Below are 17,458 nucleotides of genomic sequence, written 5' to 3'. Positions count from 1 at the left end.
ACACACACACACATACACACATGCACACAAGAAAATACATTAGAACAGACATTTTAATCTTAGCTGCTTCTTATTCTTGTAATATTTGTATAATCGGTTTGTACCGTGGTAAACCCCATCTATCATCTCGTTTTGTTTTAATAAACCTCGAACACTGAAAGATTTTTTGCCTAATATCAAGATCCTTTGCCCGCATTTCATGTTCACGTAATCCACTGCAATACGAGACTCGAAACCTATCTTCTAGGAAAGTTACTTTTGAGAAAGAGAGGTAGGGGCTTTTCAGTTAAAGACCTATGAAGTGCGCTCATTCACACTCTACGTTAAACGCTGGACAAAGAAATATAAAGCTATACAGCGTGTACCAACCGCTATAAAGGGTTTATCAAATTGTTAAGACGCTTTGCATATCAAGAAAGCACATTCTACCCATGCTACTAGTGATCGTTTTGCATTTTCCCCAAAGGCTTATAATACTTAATTGACGCACAACTTGGTTAAGAAAGAATCAATGTAAAGGACATCTCTTATTCTTGATTCGATGAATTATAGCTTCTCAAATATAGCTTAAAGAGTTTCTCTTTCAGGGAATACGAACATCTGGGAAACAAAAACAAAAAAGACCTTGCTGAGCAACATGAAATTAGTTCTGTGGCAATAGTTACTACGTACATCAGGCCCACTTAAAATACGAGGTTCGTGATACCTATTCACAACTGCCTTGATTTGGCATAACGTTTATAACGGCACACGTATTTCCCTTCTCACGGGAATACAACTCACCCGTTCCCTTCAACACTGAAAAATGATGATCAATTCTTGGTGAACTTGGAGCGAGAAATTCGTGGCCGTATCATGGTGTATAGAACTTACTGCTCGCTTTGCCATTGCTCCTACTCAGTAATGACCTAAACTATCCAACACCTACACTTTACGGCTACTACAGCACCCTCTGAACCAGCTACGCATCTTGACAGACGATATATCGCTAGCAAATATGCAGCATCAATTAACGGCAACGCTGAAATTGATTGAATACATTAAATAGCTTTATGTGTTCATTCTGTTTGATTAATTTTTAAATCTTTGTTCTGATACTCGGTTCTTAGCATTATCAACTCAAATAAGAAACCTTCATTTTTCTCTCGCTCTCTATCCAAGCAAACATTTTTATTACGTGTGCTTTCGTTGTGACCTTACACGTTGAAAGAACTGGTGCGCTACTTACGAATACGAAGAAAGGGGAAGCTTGAATAATCTTCTGAAAGTAAAGAAAAATAATGAAAATAACCCAGCAACAGCAACAACCAAAAAACCCCAAAACTAACTAAGGCTTCAGAATATCAATGCCATTTTAGAGTGCCCAGTATTAAAAGAAGAAAGTACAAGTAATGACACTGCGATGCAACGTTATCCAAAATGTGTCAAGTTCACAGGAAAGCTAGGATAAATAAGGTAAAAACTGGATCTTACTGCTACATCCTAACAATGTATACCAAAAAAATATATATAAAAAAAACAAAAGAAGGGAAACAGGATACAGCATAAAATGGTGTTTGTATGGTGGATACACGAGAAATAGAACGACACATTCTTCCAATCCCCCCCCCCCCTGCATATACTTGGTGAGGATTGTTCATGCAACATGCAAATACTGCAACACTTATTTCGTGTTTCTCTGAAGGATGACTCTGAAAGAATTGCGGCTTGTTTCTACTTTTAACTTTACAAAAGGCTTGAAGGCATACATTTTCTCTCTCCTCCCTCAAATTCTTTCTTTCATTCATTTGTGCTGTTTCAGGGAATTTAAAAAAAAAGGCAGTGAACTTTGTACTCAATTTCACGAACCAGCATAACACAACAAAACGAAGCAACAAAAAGAGTTAGCGCGCATAAAAATCAGCAATAGCTAGAATACCAACCAGCAATATTAGACCATTGCAACCCGTATGAGTGTATGCACCAATATTTATTGTACATGTAGTATCGGCTGATGATAACAAGGATATCAAGCTCTATGATGATGCTTTCGCTATAGAAAAAAATAAATCAAACCACAATAAAAACGCAACGAATATCGTAGAATCTTGACAATCGATAATCCGTTTCGAGCTTCATATCATTATAGCGTACACTATACATGTAGCTATGTGTACATAGTTTACTTAAAGTACGACATTTTATAATGCCTACTAAATCTCAATGATATGAAAATACCGTTCTGTAAACCAAATACGTTTCAAAGTCTTTATCGGTCTTTCGTTTGTCGAGTGCGAAATTAAATTGCACAGATGTGTATATGAGAAGGTGTCAGTATTCTCTCAGCTTTCACTTCGTCATCGGTATTGCTGTGCACAATCACTGGCACTGAAAAGCACCGTGTTGCTAGTCATAACGAAAGCAAAGAAAACAAAGCAACCAAAAAAATATATCGAAACAAAAAACAAAAAGAAGGCTGACTGTGACACCCTTCAATTTCCTCAAATCTAAGTCACTCCTGATGACTTTCCTTGCGAGCAATCCAAAGAACTTGGGACAGGTTCTTATATGCACGTCTGCGAGGTTTTCACAGCCGCCTGTCCTCTTTATGATAGTCAAAATCCCTCAACATCTGACAATTCAACACAATTGTTTAAGTAAAAATTATCGTGCGGCTTTGTACAATATACATAACTTAGTCCTGTCACGCCGCGCAAGAAGTTTTATACTTGCATGACAAGCAGGAAGATCAGCCATACGTATATCATTATTCTAGTAGAAGAGAATATTTCAGGGGTTTTAAGCAATCAGGAGTTAACCAGTGTCCATCGTTCATACTAGCGCGGTTTCGTCCAGATCCTCCCGAATGGGTTCTCGCCGTGGCAGGTTGTTCCTGTTTTTGGCCGCCTGCTTGGCGGCTTTCTTTGCGGCCTGCATCTGCTTCTTTCTCCGCTTCTCTTCCAGGCGCCGCTGTTTCTGGGCCTTCTTCAGCGCCTTCAGCTGCTTCGGCGTTAGCTCCCCCTCCGGGATCGTCAGTAGGTCCTCCACCCCATTACCATTTGCTCCGTCGCCCGTCGCCCCTCCCGTCACCACCTGCTGCCCTCCTTCGCCCTGCTGCTGCCGTTGCTGTGCCTACAGTGATCAATGATATACAGTAGCTGATGGTAAGGAGAGTGAAATGTCCTCACAGTGTTGACCGTGAGAGTTCATGGTACACTTAAATCCAATCTCAAGTATGCATGCTAAAGGCGCAGCTTTTAAGAGTAGAACATTATCTTTACGCCATTATCCCAACTTGCCTTACTGCTACCGATTCTTTCATTTTGGTCAAAGTGGATTCCCTATAGTTGAAATCTTTTTCGTTTGAACGATCAAAACGCCCCACACCCACTCGTCTACAAATTTGACACCACTTGCCACATGTCGGAGATTTTGACCGTGGATCATAGCTTATATAGTTATATATCCCAAGAAATCGAACGTTTCTTGGTGTGAAGTATGCAGCTCTCCCTTGCCATGTCAAGGACATGAAGACAAAAACAAAAACAAAAACAAAACGAAACATGGAAGTGGCGGTTGTAATACGCACCAGGGGCACGTTTGTTTGCTTTTCTTTTGTCAAACGCTGATGTCTCTACAATGACGACGGGACTATATAAACTAAATGAAAATGAGTGTCCTTTTATTATGAGGGAAAACGAAGAAACCACAGACTCCAAACTGAGTGTGATATATTTACTTTGAACTAGAATTTCATGAAAACAACGGAACACAAAATAAGCAACAAGCAATGCTTTAATAATGGAGCAAATTGAAACTTACAGAAATGACGACAGTGTGGTTATTGATGGGGCGATTGTCATCACACAGGCCGCAGCTTGGCGCGCAAAATTTCCTCATGAAGAGAGGGTTCCGACTGCACCAACTCTCTTTGGACCAGGCGCGACACTTCCGGTGGATATCGCGGCATTCTGGTGGACGTAGAAAAACAAGTGGGAGAGCAGATTATGCACATAATATTATATTATATAAATAAAATAAAAAAACAAATTAACCAACAAACTCGTTAATCAGCACATAGTCCTACATCTTTCTATTTCCTGCCGGTCCTGCTGTAGTTCCAGCTGGAAAGATGACTGTAAGATAATACGTGTACAGGAATTCATTTTTGTTGGGGAAATAGGAAAAGAAACCTGGTTCGATGAACACAACTCAATATAACAGGTGATACTACTGATCACAGATTGGGAAAGAGATAACAACACATCTTGGCTTATACAATGTATACCACATCGAGAAGTGATCCGTTACTGATTAGTTCCTATGGCAGCAAGCTCTATACGATCGAAATGACTACTCGTAAAAGGACCTCGGCACATTAAAAATACAAATCAGTTGCAAAATACAATAATCATAGTCGCTCTCGAAAACGATTTGACGTTGCCATCAAATATGTTGGAGTACGGAGTTGTATTTGACTACGTGTGCAAGGAAGTTAACGAACAAAGGAATAAATGACCCCATATGACCCAAGAAGAAGAATATACTCTCATTCGAGAACCAACCTTCCACTTCCCCACAGTGTCCGCAGCTTTTCTGACACCTCTCTCTCAGCCCCTCCTCGTTGGTCAGGCAGTGACCAGCACGGGCCCATTTCTCACAGCCAGCGTCTATATCGACGCAACCTGTTGGCAGATTATACACCAGAAAGTGAACAGAACATGAATCGGAGGGCAACACTGCAATATTCATTATGATCTACGCTGTATCCATCTGTTTCCTGTAACTGGTTTCATCAGACTTTTTGAAAGCTTTCCCTAGTCAAATTCAATAAGATGACAAAGGCACGATGCCTTCTTTTTCTGGTCATGCATCAACGGTTCTGATTCTTCGTTCTCTTACCAACTGGAAATTAAAATATGGAGGGCATCCCACTCGTAAGGTTACAATCGTGGCCTCGAGAAGGAGCCCTGATTAAAGGGAGTAACAAGGTACCAGCTCAACAAGCCGTAACATAGAATGAGAATGACGGGTAGCCATCAGACCGCAGAGTACGGGATGGAACCGTACGTTGGACTCCCATTCCACAAAACGGAGACCCGTGAGAGACCACTGAGGACCTCACATTGGCAAGATTCCGCAGCAGTCTCCGAGACCAGATTAAAATAGTATGTGGAATGGCTTTTAAAAAAAATCCCTTAAAATGATTATTGTGAGACCTGAGAAGTAAATTTCGTGCAATTATCTCAAAGTTCTCTACACTTGCTAAATATTCACTGAGAGAGAAATAAGACTAATGAGAGATCACTGAAAGCTCATCTGGCATGCTCCTCAAGACCTTTGAGAGATCAATCAAAATATCTGAGAGATTGTATAGTATTGCAATGACTCCTCATTGATCTCTCTCTCAAAAAAAAATCAATAATCGTCTCTAAAAATGTGGCAATTCTTTAGAGGTTGGCGAAAGATAACTAAAACACTATAATTATACATTTATAATCATAGTAAGACCCTTGAACGCTCTTTGAGAGATTGCTGGAAGATTGCCGAAAGATTAGTATAAACCATTAAAAAAATTTTGAAGACCATATAGAGACCTTGAAATTCACTGAAAGATTATAGAGGAATCATTAGAAACATCGGAGATCATTGGAAATCAACTGAATTATCGCTGAGGAAATCTGCCATTTTTTTTATGGTCTGTCATTGGTCTTTCCAGAGGTCTTGCCCTTTGTGGAATTGATGGGTTATTCTTACAGCACTTACTCTCTTCTGGCGGACACCAGTTGCAGCTAAGACGGCAGTTCTCCTCCATGTAACCTACGTTGACCTGGCATCGCGTTGTCTCCGCCCAGGTTGGGCATTGCGGGTTGCGATCACGACACTCGCCTGAAGGGTGGACAAGTAAATTTCGGCGACGGGGAAACGGAAATTGAGAATGGAATATCATTATGACATAGACGCAAAAACGCCGTAGAGATTTTATAATACCTTACCCCTGCTTGCAACATCTTTGTCATGTTATGGGCTCATTTCTTCTTCTTTTCTTTTCGTTCCTTTGTGTGTATAATAATGCTAAAGGGTGATATAAACTGATACCTAGTTATCAGTTGATATTGCTTTTTTTAAAATCTTCATAAACAACCTTACTGAGGGACACCAGACGTGGCTTGAATGTACAGTGTCATATCATTTGAGATGAATATACATTTGGTTCCAAAACATCATACAAGCCCTGTTCATCATCGCTGTTCCATTACCTAAGATACTACCCCCCCCCCCCCCCCTCCCCCTAAAAAAGAAGAAAACAAATGAATATAAAACTTCTATCCAATCTGTCAATGTATCATTACGTGAGGCAGGGATTCAACATGCCCCCACATTCCTCATGTTCATTCTCTTACAAAATGCAAAAGCAATATCAATGACATCGACCGGCATCAAATGGCATCAAACCGGTGTATTCATATCGACGTGCACTGGCTTGATATGCAAAATCATGCTTTCTACGTGAATCTCACATTAGACTATTGACAATACTTGACGTCTCGACAACTAATTGCCTTCATGTGTAAATCTCTACGGAACAAAACAACATGCAGTGCAAGGACAAGATAAACCAACTACATCAGCTACGACAAACGGATGCATATGAGTAAATGAGTATACAACAATGACGTAACAATGGCTCTAGAACGAACACCTCGCTATTCAACATCACAGCGCATCAGAACACAAGGCTGGTAACACTCGTAAAACACACACACACACACACACACACATGCACCAAGGTTGCCATGGTTACACATGAAATATCAAAAACAAAAATAGTCAGCGGTCACATCGCCACATTTGTTTGGTATTCTCGATACATCTCGCAAAAAGGAATACGAGAAGTAACAAAGAAGTGGGAGAAGAGTGGTATACTGGAGTAGTTGGGTTATTGTTTTGTGTGCTACAATCTACCCTCTAAAAGATCGTAACAGGTGCTGCTAGCGTGCGATTGCAGTTAGTGATATTAAATTCCCTCTCCAGACATGCAAGCTTTCTCTTCAACCATTAGAAACCAATGTAAACCCAGGATGTTAATGCGAGTTTTGCTAGAGCTCATAGTTTAGCAGAGGGTGGGAATAATTTCGATGAAAGGGTAAAGAATTTTAGAGCCAGCATTTGGGGAAAGCGGTACATAGTTGTTGTTTTTTTCAGCATTTTTCTCTCCCTTCGTTTCTATTGGCACATAATCGTGTGAAATATTAAAGCACGACAGACAGTTTCTGACATTTTATTTATTGTTGGCAGCGTGGGATTGGTTGGGTTCATCAAAGCTTTCAGTGCAGCATGCTGAGACACAGCATTGTGTATAACATGTTTATCCGCATCGACATGGCTGTTGCTACAAACGAGAAGAAAAACAAAGCAACGAAATAACACTGACTGATCACAAAAGACATGATGCACTGTCAAATTCACATAATTATCATTATACAGCTCTCAGTGACTTCTTCAGTGTACTACCTGCATTAAATAATTACAAACCAATTCGCATCTAGGTCAATCATGATAAATGATTATAATTATTCTTTGTGCTGTTCTCAATCATACACCCATTCAAAAAAAAAAAAAAAAAAACTCTTCCCTATGATCCTGATAAGCTGCCTAGATAATGGTTAGTTGATTCGAAGTTGCGTATAGGTCGAACAGGCCAAAATATTCAGATATACATTATAGCCATACTGTTTTGAACCCGTAGTAAAAAAGGTGTAGACGAGTTGATGTACAGGCATTTCTGCAGCTTCAGTACTTATGCTCGTAGCTTTGATGCAGGACGAGCAGAGACATAGAAAAATCAGATCAATACGACTTTGAAATTATCTTAGAATTGTATCCTTCTACTGATATTATGGAAATGGCGCTATCAACGACTGTTGTCATTACTTTTCGATTTCCGTCCGGAAGTTCGACGAGAGCCCGACAACCTCAGCCGCGATCTAAGCGACTGGTGAGGGCGCCTTTTGGTCGAAGTTTTCGCTTGTTGTGTGGACGCCAAAGGTGGAAGCCTGCCGCCACGAATCGTCTGGCCGACGCGGCAGAAGCCGCAACTGTAGGAGCAAACCTCGGCCATGAAAGTGGGGCGTTGGCTGCACTTCCCATCCTTGGCAAAGTCGCGACACTTTCGTGTCTTGTCCCTGCAGTCTGGCAAGGCAAAAACACAACCTAACTACTAGTGTACAAAGTCAACGAAGCCTTTATGCATAATGATCCTAACTGGCAAAAAAATAGTCCTAGTCTCCTGAGAAAACAAAATATTATAGACAAATATGTTCAATATGTGTAACTTCTAAAGGGGGCAATAACTTCTCTTGAAAATCAATCGTCAAAACGTCTTAATAGATACAACACCTTTTATGATGAGGAAAACATATCATGAATTGTATCTACACATTATTCAGATACAATTCATGATAATCAATGACACATAGAAATTATGTACTTGGTGATTTATGTATTTGATTTATGATTTACAATGTATATTATATTTGGTGATTTCTCATCCAGATTAAGAGCTTTGAACAACCACTGACATAAATTATTTCCGCCGGGGCCCGTTTCATAAAACTTGTTATCAGTGACAACTGCCACATTTCTATGACAAATTTGCTCTCAGCCAATCAGATGCAAGGATTTCAGTAGCTTGTCACATCTATGACAACTTGTCACTGATGACAAGTTTTATGAAACGGGCCCCAGGTCACCCATTTTACCTGAAACCAGCAAGTGGGTCCTACTTAGGACATGGTGCTTATAGATTACTTTTTGCAATGGAACTATCTGACACACACCTCTGTACGTTTTGTTCGAGCTCCACAGAAACAGTTGCACATGTGTATTTTATTCTATTATTATTATTTTTTTTGGGGGGGGGATGTTATATTACCCAAAGGTTTATTGCTAAAATACAGGAAATTATGTTACAGAATCAAACTCAAATAACCAGAAGTGCTTTTATGCTTGGTTCGTACATAGAACCTAAAGTGTTACAACGTGGTTTATTTGTATGCAAAACTTTTCTGTAAGAAATAAAAAGAAATCATTACATTATAAATAATTTTGTCAATTTTTAAAGTAAGCCAAGAAAGTAGACGAATATATGTCAGAGAAAACTAAAGGTTTTGTACTTAATATCAATTGGAATCGCATTTCCATTATGTAGTCGTTTCGCAGTCGTCTGTCAATTTTGGATGATTTGTCTCTTATGTGACATTTATATTGTACCTGAATATTTAAGTGAATAAAGATTCTTTGTAAAAAAAAAAAAAAGGTATACAAAGAATATACATTAGTGAACAACTCGGGAATCAAACATATTAGTACATTATTCTTTTCTCCTCTTCCTTTTGTTGTGTTTCATTCCTGCCCTCTGTTGTTCTAACCTTCAAAGCGCTCTTGCTTGTGACAGACCCCGCAGCTGAGGGGGCACTGATAGGCCATCCAGCCCCGGTTGGCTTTGCACTCCCCGCGATCTGCTAGCTCCTTGCAGCGGAACTGAGCGTCCATACATGCTATAAATATGGGCGGCAATTAAGTTGTTTAAACATTAATATAACATTATATTAAAACAGTAAAATATTCTGAGAGTCTCTCTCCAGCTTCTCATCTCTATAATTCTTCAATTCTAATCACACGTCTAAAAAAGTGACTACATGTATATTAATGATAAGATAATTATTGTGGATTACTTTACAAATACTGCAATGTTTCTACGTGTTGACCGTTGGAGTGTATTCATTCTTAACGAAAAGATATTCAAATATGCTCCTCAATAAAGCTGACGAATGAATGGTATCACAAGATTTGAAACAGCATAACTGCATCACTGTATACCGTATCCGATTACTAAAGTGCATGGCGAACGTCTATTACACACAAGGTGAATATTCATGCGCGTGTATTGTATTTACGATGTGTAATAGAGACAATCTTCGGGTGTAATTGACCATAACCAACCAACACTGCCCCTGTATAACAGTACAGAGAAGAAAAAGTACTTGAAAGCATATTTACGTGGAACCACATCGGGCAGCTGGCAAAAGCTGCAGCTCTTCCGGCAGTTGACCCTCATCCAAACATGTTCCGGGTCACACTTGTCGTTTTTAGCCAGGTTTTCACAGATTGTCTTCTCATCGAGACACCCTGAGGGCAACAACATAATAGATACACATTATGACATGAAAACGGAGTATGTATTTTTCTTAGTGACACCTTTTGATTATCTACCCTTCTATTTTCTATGGAAAATGATGGGAAATCGTAATAACGGCTCTGTAATCTTATCTTAATTATACAGTTTATTCAAAACAAATGCATAATTAAACAAAGAGATAAAAAAGACAAGAAAAGCCATCACAACATTAGAACAAAAGCAGCGATTAATGAATAATGATATATTAATCAAGCGTGCGCGTTTCGAAAATAGATTATTAGATTATAAAGATTAACAATTAATCTGTGCAATTATATCGCGGACTTGGAAAATGTGATGTTGTGAATTTCATATAACAATACTAAAATTATGAGTCTCTTTTCTAAACCTTTTCAATACATATTATAGACCTATTCCGCTTTCATGATAGTGTCGTACAGCTTTAAATTATTGCGAATAGTTCCTGTTCATCATATATTTCGACCTTGCACGTTTTGTTATCTGCACAAAATACATTCAAAATAAAAGGTTAGAAAAAGGTTTCTTTCGAATTAGTTCTTGGAAGCTGGGCGTTGCCAAAGTTTTTAAGAAACGTTGAAGATAGAGAAAGAAAAACGCGTTTGAAAAAAAAAAGTGTATACATTGAAATCCATGCAACCTCCCGATGTTGTATAATAACCATCCCACTCCTTAGAGAAGTAAGCCAGAAACATTATACTGTTATTAATTGAAATCATCATTTACTGAGGGCGCTGGATAAGCCAGGTTAAATTTTGCATGAAACACATGCAGCACAAACTTGCCAAACTGAGAGGCGTTGATCGATAGCTGTGAATAGTAAAAAACAGAGGATCTTCTTCATTTTTCTTTACTTGGCTGAATAAAAAAAAAAAGTACATCAACCTTAACCTAAATTTAATTTACATTGGGACCACTGGAGAAGAAAAAGAAAAGAGAGAGGGAGGGGATAATAAAACACAAAGGGAACGTATTCTTTGGGTGTAATCGGGAGAAGAGAGAGAAAAGGACAGATGCTATGAACTTGTGCTGAACCGATAAGGCTCAAGTTACTGAACTATCTGTGAGAAGACGAGGGATTCAAGGATACATGGTATAAATGGACGCGGCTCAGTTGACATATAAGGGTGTATTACTTCCGTCGTTGTGGTTCTGTGATTGATATTGTGTGGTGTTGTGTGAACTTCTTTACCTATTCTAAGTCTAGTTTATTCAGAACATGTTCATCATCTGTGCGCATTGCGTGGTAAATTGCCACAGACATCTAAGTTTGGAAAAATAAGTACATGTTGGCAGCAATGTCTATGTTGTGCCGAAAGAAGGGCTGACACACATGTTGCGTCTCTATTACATCTGTGCAAATTTAGGACGGCTCGGAAGTGGAAGGTTTATGCACGGTGAAATCTGTACGAGTTCGGAGGGGTTATACACCTACTCGTTCTAAAGGAGTCTACACCCTTGGACCCTTGGAATGCAGATGTTCTATGGGTGCAAAGGATTTTATCGGCTAAATTGAATATCCTTCCCGATGAAAAAAAAAAGGACATTGTTTTCTTTCTTTAACATCTGTCTGTATGTTTCAGCTCATTTGTATCATTACAACGGCTAGTAGCTCTGAGAGCACATTTCCTTTGTTAGTACAAAGGGGAATATTACAAGCACACATTAAAAAAAAGGCTGCAAAAAACCAAAGCACATTTTTTTTCTCTCATCTTTCTTTTTATCATTTAAGTACTTTGTCAAGTCCATCTGTTGCTGTAGGCTTCCTTAAGTTGAACAGAAAGACAAAAAACAAAAAAAACAAAACAAAAAAACACGCTGTTCCACGCTGTTAAGCCGTTATGAGTTGATTAAGTGAATAAACTCTTACCATACGAATCGAGTATTCACAGAGGATACTATGTTTTAAAAAAGTCACTAGGATGTCGGAGTTTGAGAATATTTATTGATTTGTTGTGAGTATGAAAGAATAGAGTCTGGCTATGCCAGGTTTATTCACATTTTCTGATAAAGATATTTGATTTCTGTACAGACCAAGTTTCCAATGCACTTATAGACTCATGACAAGAACACAGTTAAAGCAGCTACTTCGACGTACATTGAGTTCTACTAGTATGTTAGCTACAAAATTTGACGTTATTCGCACTCAACTCCCACTAAATCCGATCTGCGTTAATGGAATATTAATAGACTTATTGTCATTGTAAGTGTCAAATTGGACGAATGTTAGATTTAGTCACAACTTTACGCGAAGACACAGACGCTATTGCTACAAATATTCTAGAACGACTACGAACCATGCGGTGGATATCATGCGACATCAATGACGACGACCACGACGTCTGTAACGATGAGGTGTTAGGCCAGAATATCTGTGGTCAACCATTGTCCGCCTTCGTGATGGCCGGAGTGCATGCCATCTCGGCAGAGTGGACACAAACGACGAGGAACTCACCAAGAAATGAGCACCGGTTTAAGAACCAAATTATATACAATGTCCATGCGTATAACGGCGATTGAGTATAATAATGTTAGCAGCTCAGTCATGATGCAGAAGTAAAGAGTAGCTGAACTAGATCAGCACAAAAGTCATACATTTCGTTGTTTTGATAGCTCCGATATTTGATTTGCGTTTGTGTGTGCGGTTTGTTTGTTTGTTGCTGGTCTTTTTTTTTTCTCTCTCTCTTTTTTTTTCATAATCACAATTTTCATATCAGCTACTTTACACTATCGTTTTGTTTTCACATGGCTATGACATTTTCATGAATAGATTTGACGTATTCTTCAATATAGATAAATATCGCAATCATATCGACTAAAACCATCGTTTCAATGATGACACCTGTGCTTTTCATACATTGGAAACTTCATACGGTGCAGTTTCGCGGTGTGCCATAATAGAAATTTGCAGCAGGATTGGAGCTGCATTCTTAAGTAAAACATTTCACTTTCTTTACTAAATGTGCACACTGTAAATGGACTGTCTCTTTCGCCTTCTTGTTCTGAGCTGAACAGAATAATGAGTGTGTTAAAGGTTAACTTCATGCACACTATGGCGGCGGTCTCTTCGAACTATTGCCGCTGACACAGCAGCAAGTGAGGGCGCCTTCGCCCATCGCACCCGGTGTAAAGTCGGACCCAGGTGGCGCCCCACATAGGCCGCAGCTCACGGGACACTTCTCGTTCATCCAGGCGGGATATTCTGCGCACTCGCCGATAGTCGCCCAGTACGAGCAGTTGTAGTGCCAGTCTACGCAAGCTGAAATTCACAGGAAAGATAAAAAGGTGTGAGTGAAGTGGTCAATAATATTGAAATAACCATAATACCAGATGTTACCTTGACAACGTAGACTCCGGTGAGTTTCCGGTTGACATGGGCAACCTTTGTCATCATAGCTACGCATAAAATATGAATAAAATCATCATGGTAAACTACTCTATTAAAATTTAAAAAAACCCTCGGTTAAGTGACGAACTTTCCTTAATAAGCCAGCCAACTTCAGGGACTGTAATTATGAGCAGTTTCAGAGTCAAAACGGCAAAAATCATTAGACTGCAATGTCACGACCGTCTGGCAGTCATTGTTACTCCTCTCAGATAGAATATTTCATAATCGTAATTTCAGAAGTCCTATCAAACATTGCTGGGAAGTGCACATTGGCATTGCTGCTGCAGTGAAGTGGAAGCACAACCTCGTGCTGTTGTTTCCGTATGACGGAATCGCTAACGGTATTAACGATCGACTTTTCTGTTCGTTAATACTTCTTTCTTTTCATTCACGACTCCTATACTCATCCAGATGATTTAATTGTTACAACTACTTTTCTCCTATCAATTACGAGTAACATTGTTACCTATCATTTCAACTTCTACCTCTGCTACATGGCCGGCGGAACGGCGTGGGGGCTTGCCCCCCCCCCCCCCCCCCCCGCCACTTTTTGTGCACCATACAAAGGAATACATAAGGTGTCATCACTCTGCCCCCCCCCCCACTTTTTAACCCGGAAGTACGTAAGTGGCACTAATAAAGAAATAGATGTATAGGTTATGTTTTTCCGCTGAAGACCCCCCCCCCCCCCCCGTTTTATTTTTGCTTGTCAGCTGAAGAAACGTGGAAGTGGAAGGGGAAAGATGGGCTGAGGACCTTTTTTTTTTTTTTGCTTGTTAGCTGAAGAAACCCTGAAGTGGAAGGGGAGAGATGAGCTGAGGACTTTTTTGTGTGCTTGTTAGCTCATGAAACTCGGAAGTGGGCCCCCACTACTACTGCTACTACTACTGCTACTACTACTACTGCTACTACTACCTACTGCTAATATGACGATGACTACGACGACGACCACCACCACTAAACTATAATGACTATACTACTACTACTACTACTACTACTACTACTACTACTCTTTCATCTTCTAACTGATTCTAATATTAACTACTCCCATCTACACTACAATCCTTATCACACAACTATAGTACACTCACTATCATAATTACCTTTTCAAACACTCCAAACACTACTACTACGACTAACACTAACACTGTAATTCCATGTACTTCTTTATCTACTACCATTCCAACCCTAAACAACTACCTTGACCAGTACCACGACCTATCTCTTACCCTACATTTATTCACAACATCCATTGACCATTACCGTGAATATTAGTGTGCCACTACAAATTACTACTACAAATCCCTGAAATGTCTGACCTGGCACAATGCCGTTGTCTCCGCACAGACCACAGCTGACTGGACATTTGATGGCCATCCATTCGGGGTTGCTGGCGCAGTCTCCCGATTCGGACCAGCCCTGGCACGCCTCGTACTCGTCGACGCATCCCTGAGGTTTGGACAAACCTGCAGAGTATGGACAAATATTTCAAATTTCAACATTTCCAACATTTCAGTCTCTAAATTTCATAGTGATTTCTAATTTTCATTCTCGATACTGACTTTGCCAATCCCTTAAGAATTTATTCCGCGAAAATTAAATACTTGAATAAGTCCAGTTTCAGTTTGATTAACTTGAACATAGTGCAGTTGACTATGATTTGAGCTGATGACATGTCACGCACGCATTTTTTTTTCACAAATCACAGACATAAAGACAGATAAACAGACACGCATCTTCACACACACATACACATACACACACGCACTTACACACACACACACACACATAAAGCACACACGCATGCACTTACACACACACACATAATGAAGACAAGCAGACTCCTACCTGTCGCATTTACAGTCCCTCCGTAAAGCTCGCCCTCAACGTGCAACTGTTTATTGCCACGGGGATTTCCCTCCACGTGATCGTGCCTGCCATCTCCCTGTCGTGACGCCATCGAGCTCTCTTCACCGTCACCGCCAAGGTCTTCTCCCTCGCTCTGCTGAAGTCCGTCCCCTTCTCCTCCACGTTCGTCCTCGTCTCTGTGGTCGTCACTGACGATGATGACTTCGGGGCTACACCAGAGGCAGGTTCGGCGACAACGTTCGGCCATCCACTGCCGGTTCTCCTTGCACATGTTCATAGCGCCCCAGAGAGGACACTGTTCGTTGGTGTCCTGGCAGTTTGGGGACTCTGCTCTCGAGGGGGGAAAGGCGCGAAATGATGGCATGCAAAACGTTGGAGGGAAGGTGGCGTAAGCACAGGATAATGCAGAAAACAAAAGTACATCGCAGATAAGGTGTTTCTTTTTTGTTTTCTTTGTTTTGTTTTGTTTTGTATCTGGATCTACAGCTTGAAAGAAAGCTAGGCAAGTCATGAAACCACAGCGGCCGAAGAGGGAAATAATTCGGATGGCATGATGACAAAAAGATGCAAACTATGAAGATTAGCCTTTATTCAAGGCGCACTCGCCTGCATACCTCATTCAACTTATGGTTTGCCAAACAAGCGCGACGACTCCATAATATTATTACCAGTGAGCAAAGTTTAGGCGGTATGCTTATGTGAGTGACCTCTTGTTTTAAGAGAGTTGTAGGCCTATAATAGGCGACGACAGCAACTTGAAGAAAGGCTAACTTGACTACTGATAAAAGAGGGGACGTGATAAATCGAGTAGGAATAAATGTGATATGGCATTAGTCAACCTTGATTCTTATGTGCACGGAGGAATATGAAACAGCTTGGGATTCGATGCTTTAAAAGGGGGTAACGGGGCAGCATTGACATGACTTTTAAGTGATTTTGGAAAAAAGTTAGGATAGCCTCTTCCCATAAATGGTAAAAGAATCGTTGTAATGATATTACAAGGTTTAAAGCTTAAGGTTCAGCAGCGGGAAAGCAAGGTGAAAATTCAATGCAAATTTGAACCTATTGCAAAAGAGGTATGAACCGTAGATTCTTTACTTGGCATTGCACTGTGGTTATTGTGGCGGGTTTCCATTGTAGGAATACCTCATCGTGTCCAAGAATAATTAATACCGACTGGACCAATGTATCTTCCATTTAATGGATTGCTGACCCATTGCCACTAGCATACACAGTTCAACAGACATCATCACAACTTGACAACTTACTCATTCGTTGTGTCGTTGAAGATATCGATATCACGTCAGTGGATGCATACGCTGTTATCAGACAACTAGTAACATCTGCCTTGTTCTCGCCCCCCCCCCCCCCACCTCTCTCTCAATCTCGAGCACACACACATACACACACACTCACTTTAAACAACATTATACCATTCAGTCTCAGGGCATGGCAAGCAAATTGTGGCATACTTCGCATCGCAGCATGATCAATGAAACAAAAACAAAAACAAAAAACAAAAAACGATCATAAATCATGATGCTTTCATGCACAGACGAGCCTATCAAACCTCCACCCGCCATTTGCTCAAACGATCGATATATATCTATCGATCACATAGATGCATCATTCGAAACATACCGTTATCGATAATTATTCTACCCTCTCCGCCCGTGCACACGTGACAACTCCGTCTGCAGTGGCGCTTCATGAATTTTGCGTTGCTGTTGCATTCACCTAACGTCGCCCAGTCATAGCAAAGCGTGTTGTCGTCTGTGCAAGAGAGTCCTGTGTGTATTTGGGGAAATAACACAAAAACACATTCTGACAAATTGAAGACATGAGTAACAGGCTGACTGACCGACTCAGCATATAGTACGTGTATGTGACATTATAATAATGATAATAATAATAATAATAATGATAATAATAATAATAATAATAATAATAATAATAATAATAATAACAATACCATTATCATTATTATTGTTATTATTAGTATC

At 40.0% G+C, this 17,458-nt stretch overlaps 2 protein-coding genes across 2 annotated transcripts in view; both read right to left on the bottom strand.

Annotated features, from left to right (window-relative positions):
- Positions 1-1,677: 1,677 nt before the first annotated feature.
- LOC139712381 (uncharacterized) lies at positions 1,678-3,895 on the bottom strand. The gene is made up of 2 exons (XM_071624206.1): positions 3,802-3,895; positions 1,678-3,111 (listed from the first exon to the last, which is right to left on the bottom strand). The coding sequence occupies exons 1-2, from the start codon at positions 3,877-3,879 to the stop codon at positions 2,812-2,814; spliced, it is 378 nt and encodes a 125-aa protein (XP_071480307.1). The 5' UTR covers positions 3,880-3,895; the 3' UTR covers positions 1,678-2,811.
- A 167-nt stretch (positions 3,896-4,062) lies between these two features.
- The window catches only part of LOC139712366 (zinc metalloproteinase nas-14-like), a 134,146-nt gene continuing 120,750 nt past the window's right edge, over positions 4,063-17,458 (bottom strand). Inside the window, exons 11-14 of the mRNA XM_071624197.1 lie at positions 17,097-17,243; positions 5,746-5,868; positions 4,545-4,664; positions 4,063-4,172 (exon numbers count right to left, since the gene is read on the bottom strand). Coding sequence (XP_071480298.1) covers positions 4,063-4,172; positions 4,545-4,664; positions 5,746-5,868; positions 17,097-17,243 — 500 coding nt within the window. The remainder of the gene's footprint in view (positions 4,173-4,544; positions 4,665-5,745; positions 5,869-17,096; positions 17,244-17,458) is intronic.

The sequence above is a fragment of the Diadema antillarum genome, unplaced genomic scaffold (assembly GCF_040938485.1).
Source record: "Diadema antillarum isolate AM-2024a unplaced genomic scaffold, OU_Dant_1.0 seq00001795_RagTag, whole genome shotgun sequence".
Lineage (NCBI taxonomy): Eukaryota > Metazoa > Echinodermata > Echinoidea > Diadematoida > Diadematidae > Diadema > Diadema antillarum.
This window is presented reverse-complemented; position numbering and strand designations above follow the sequence as displayed.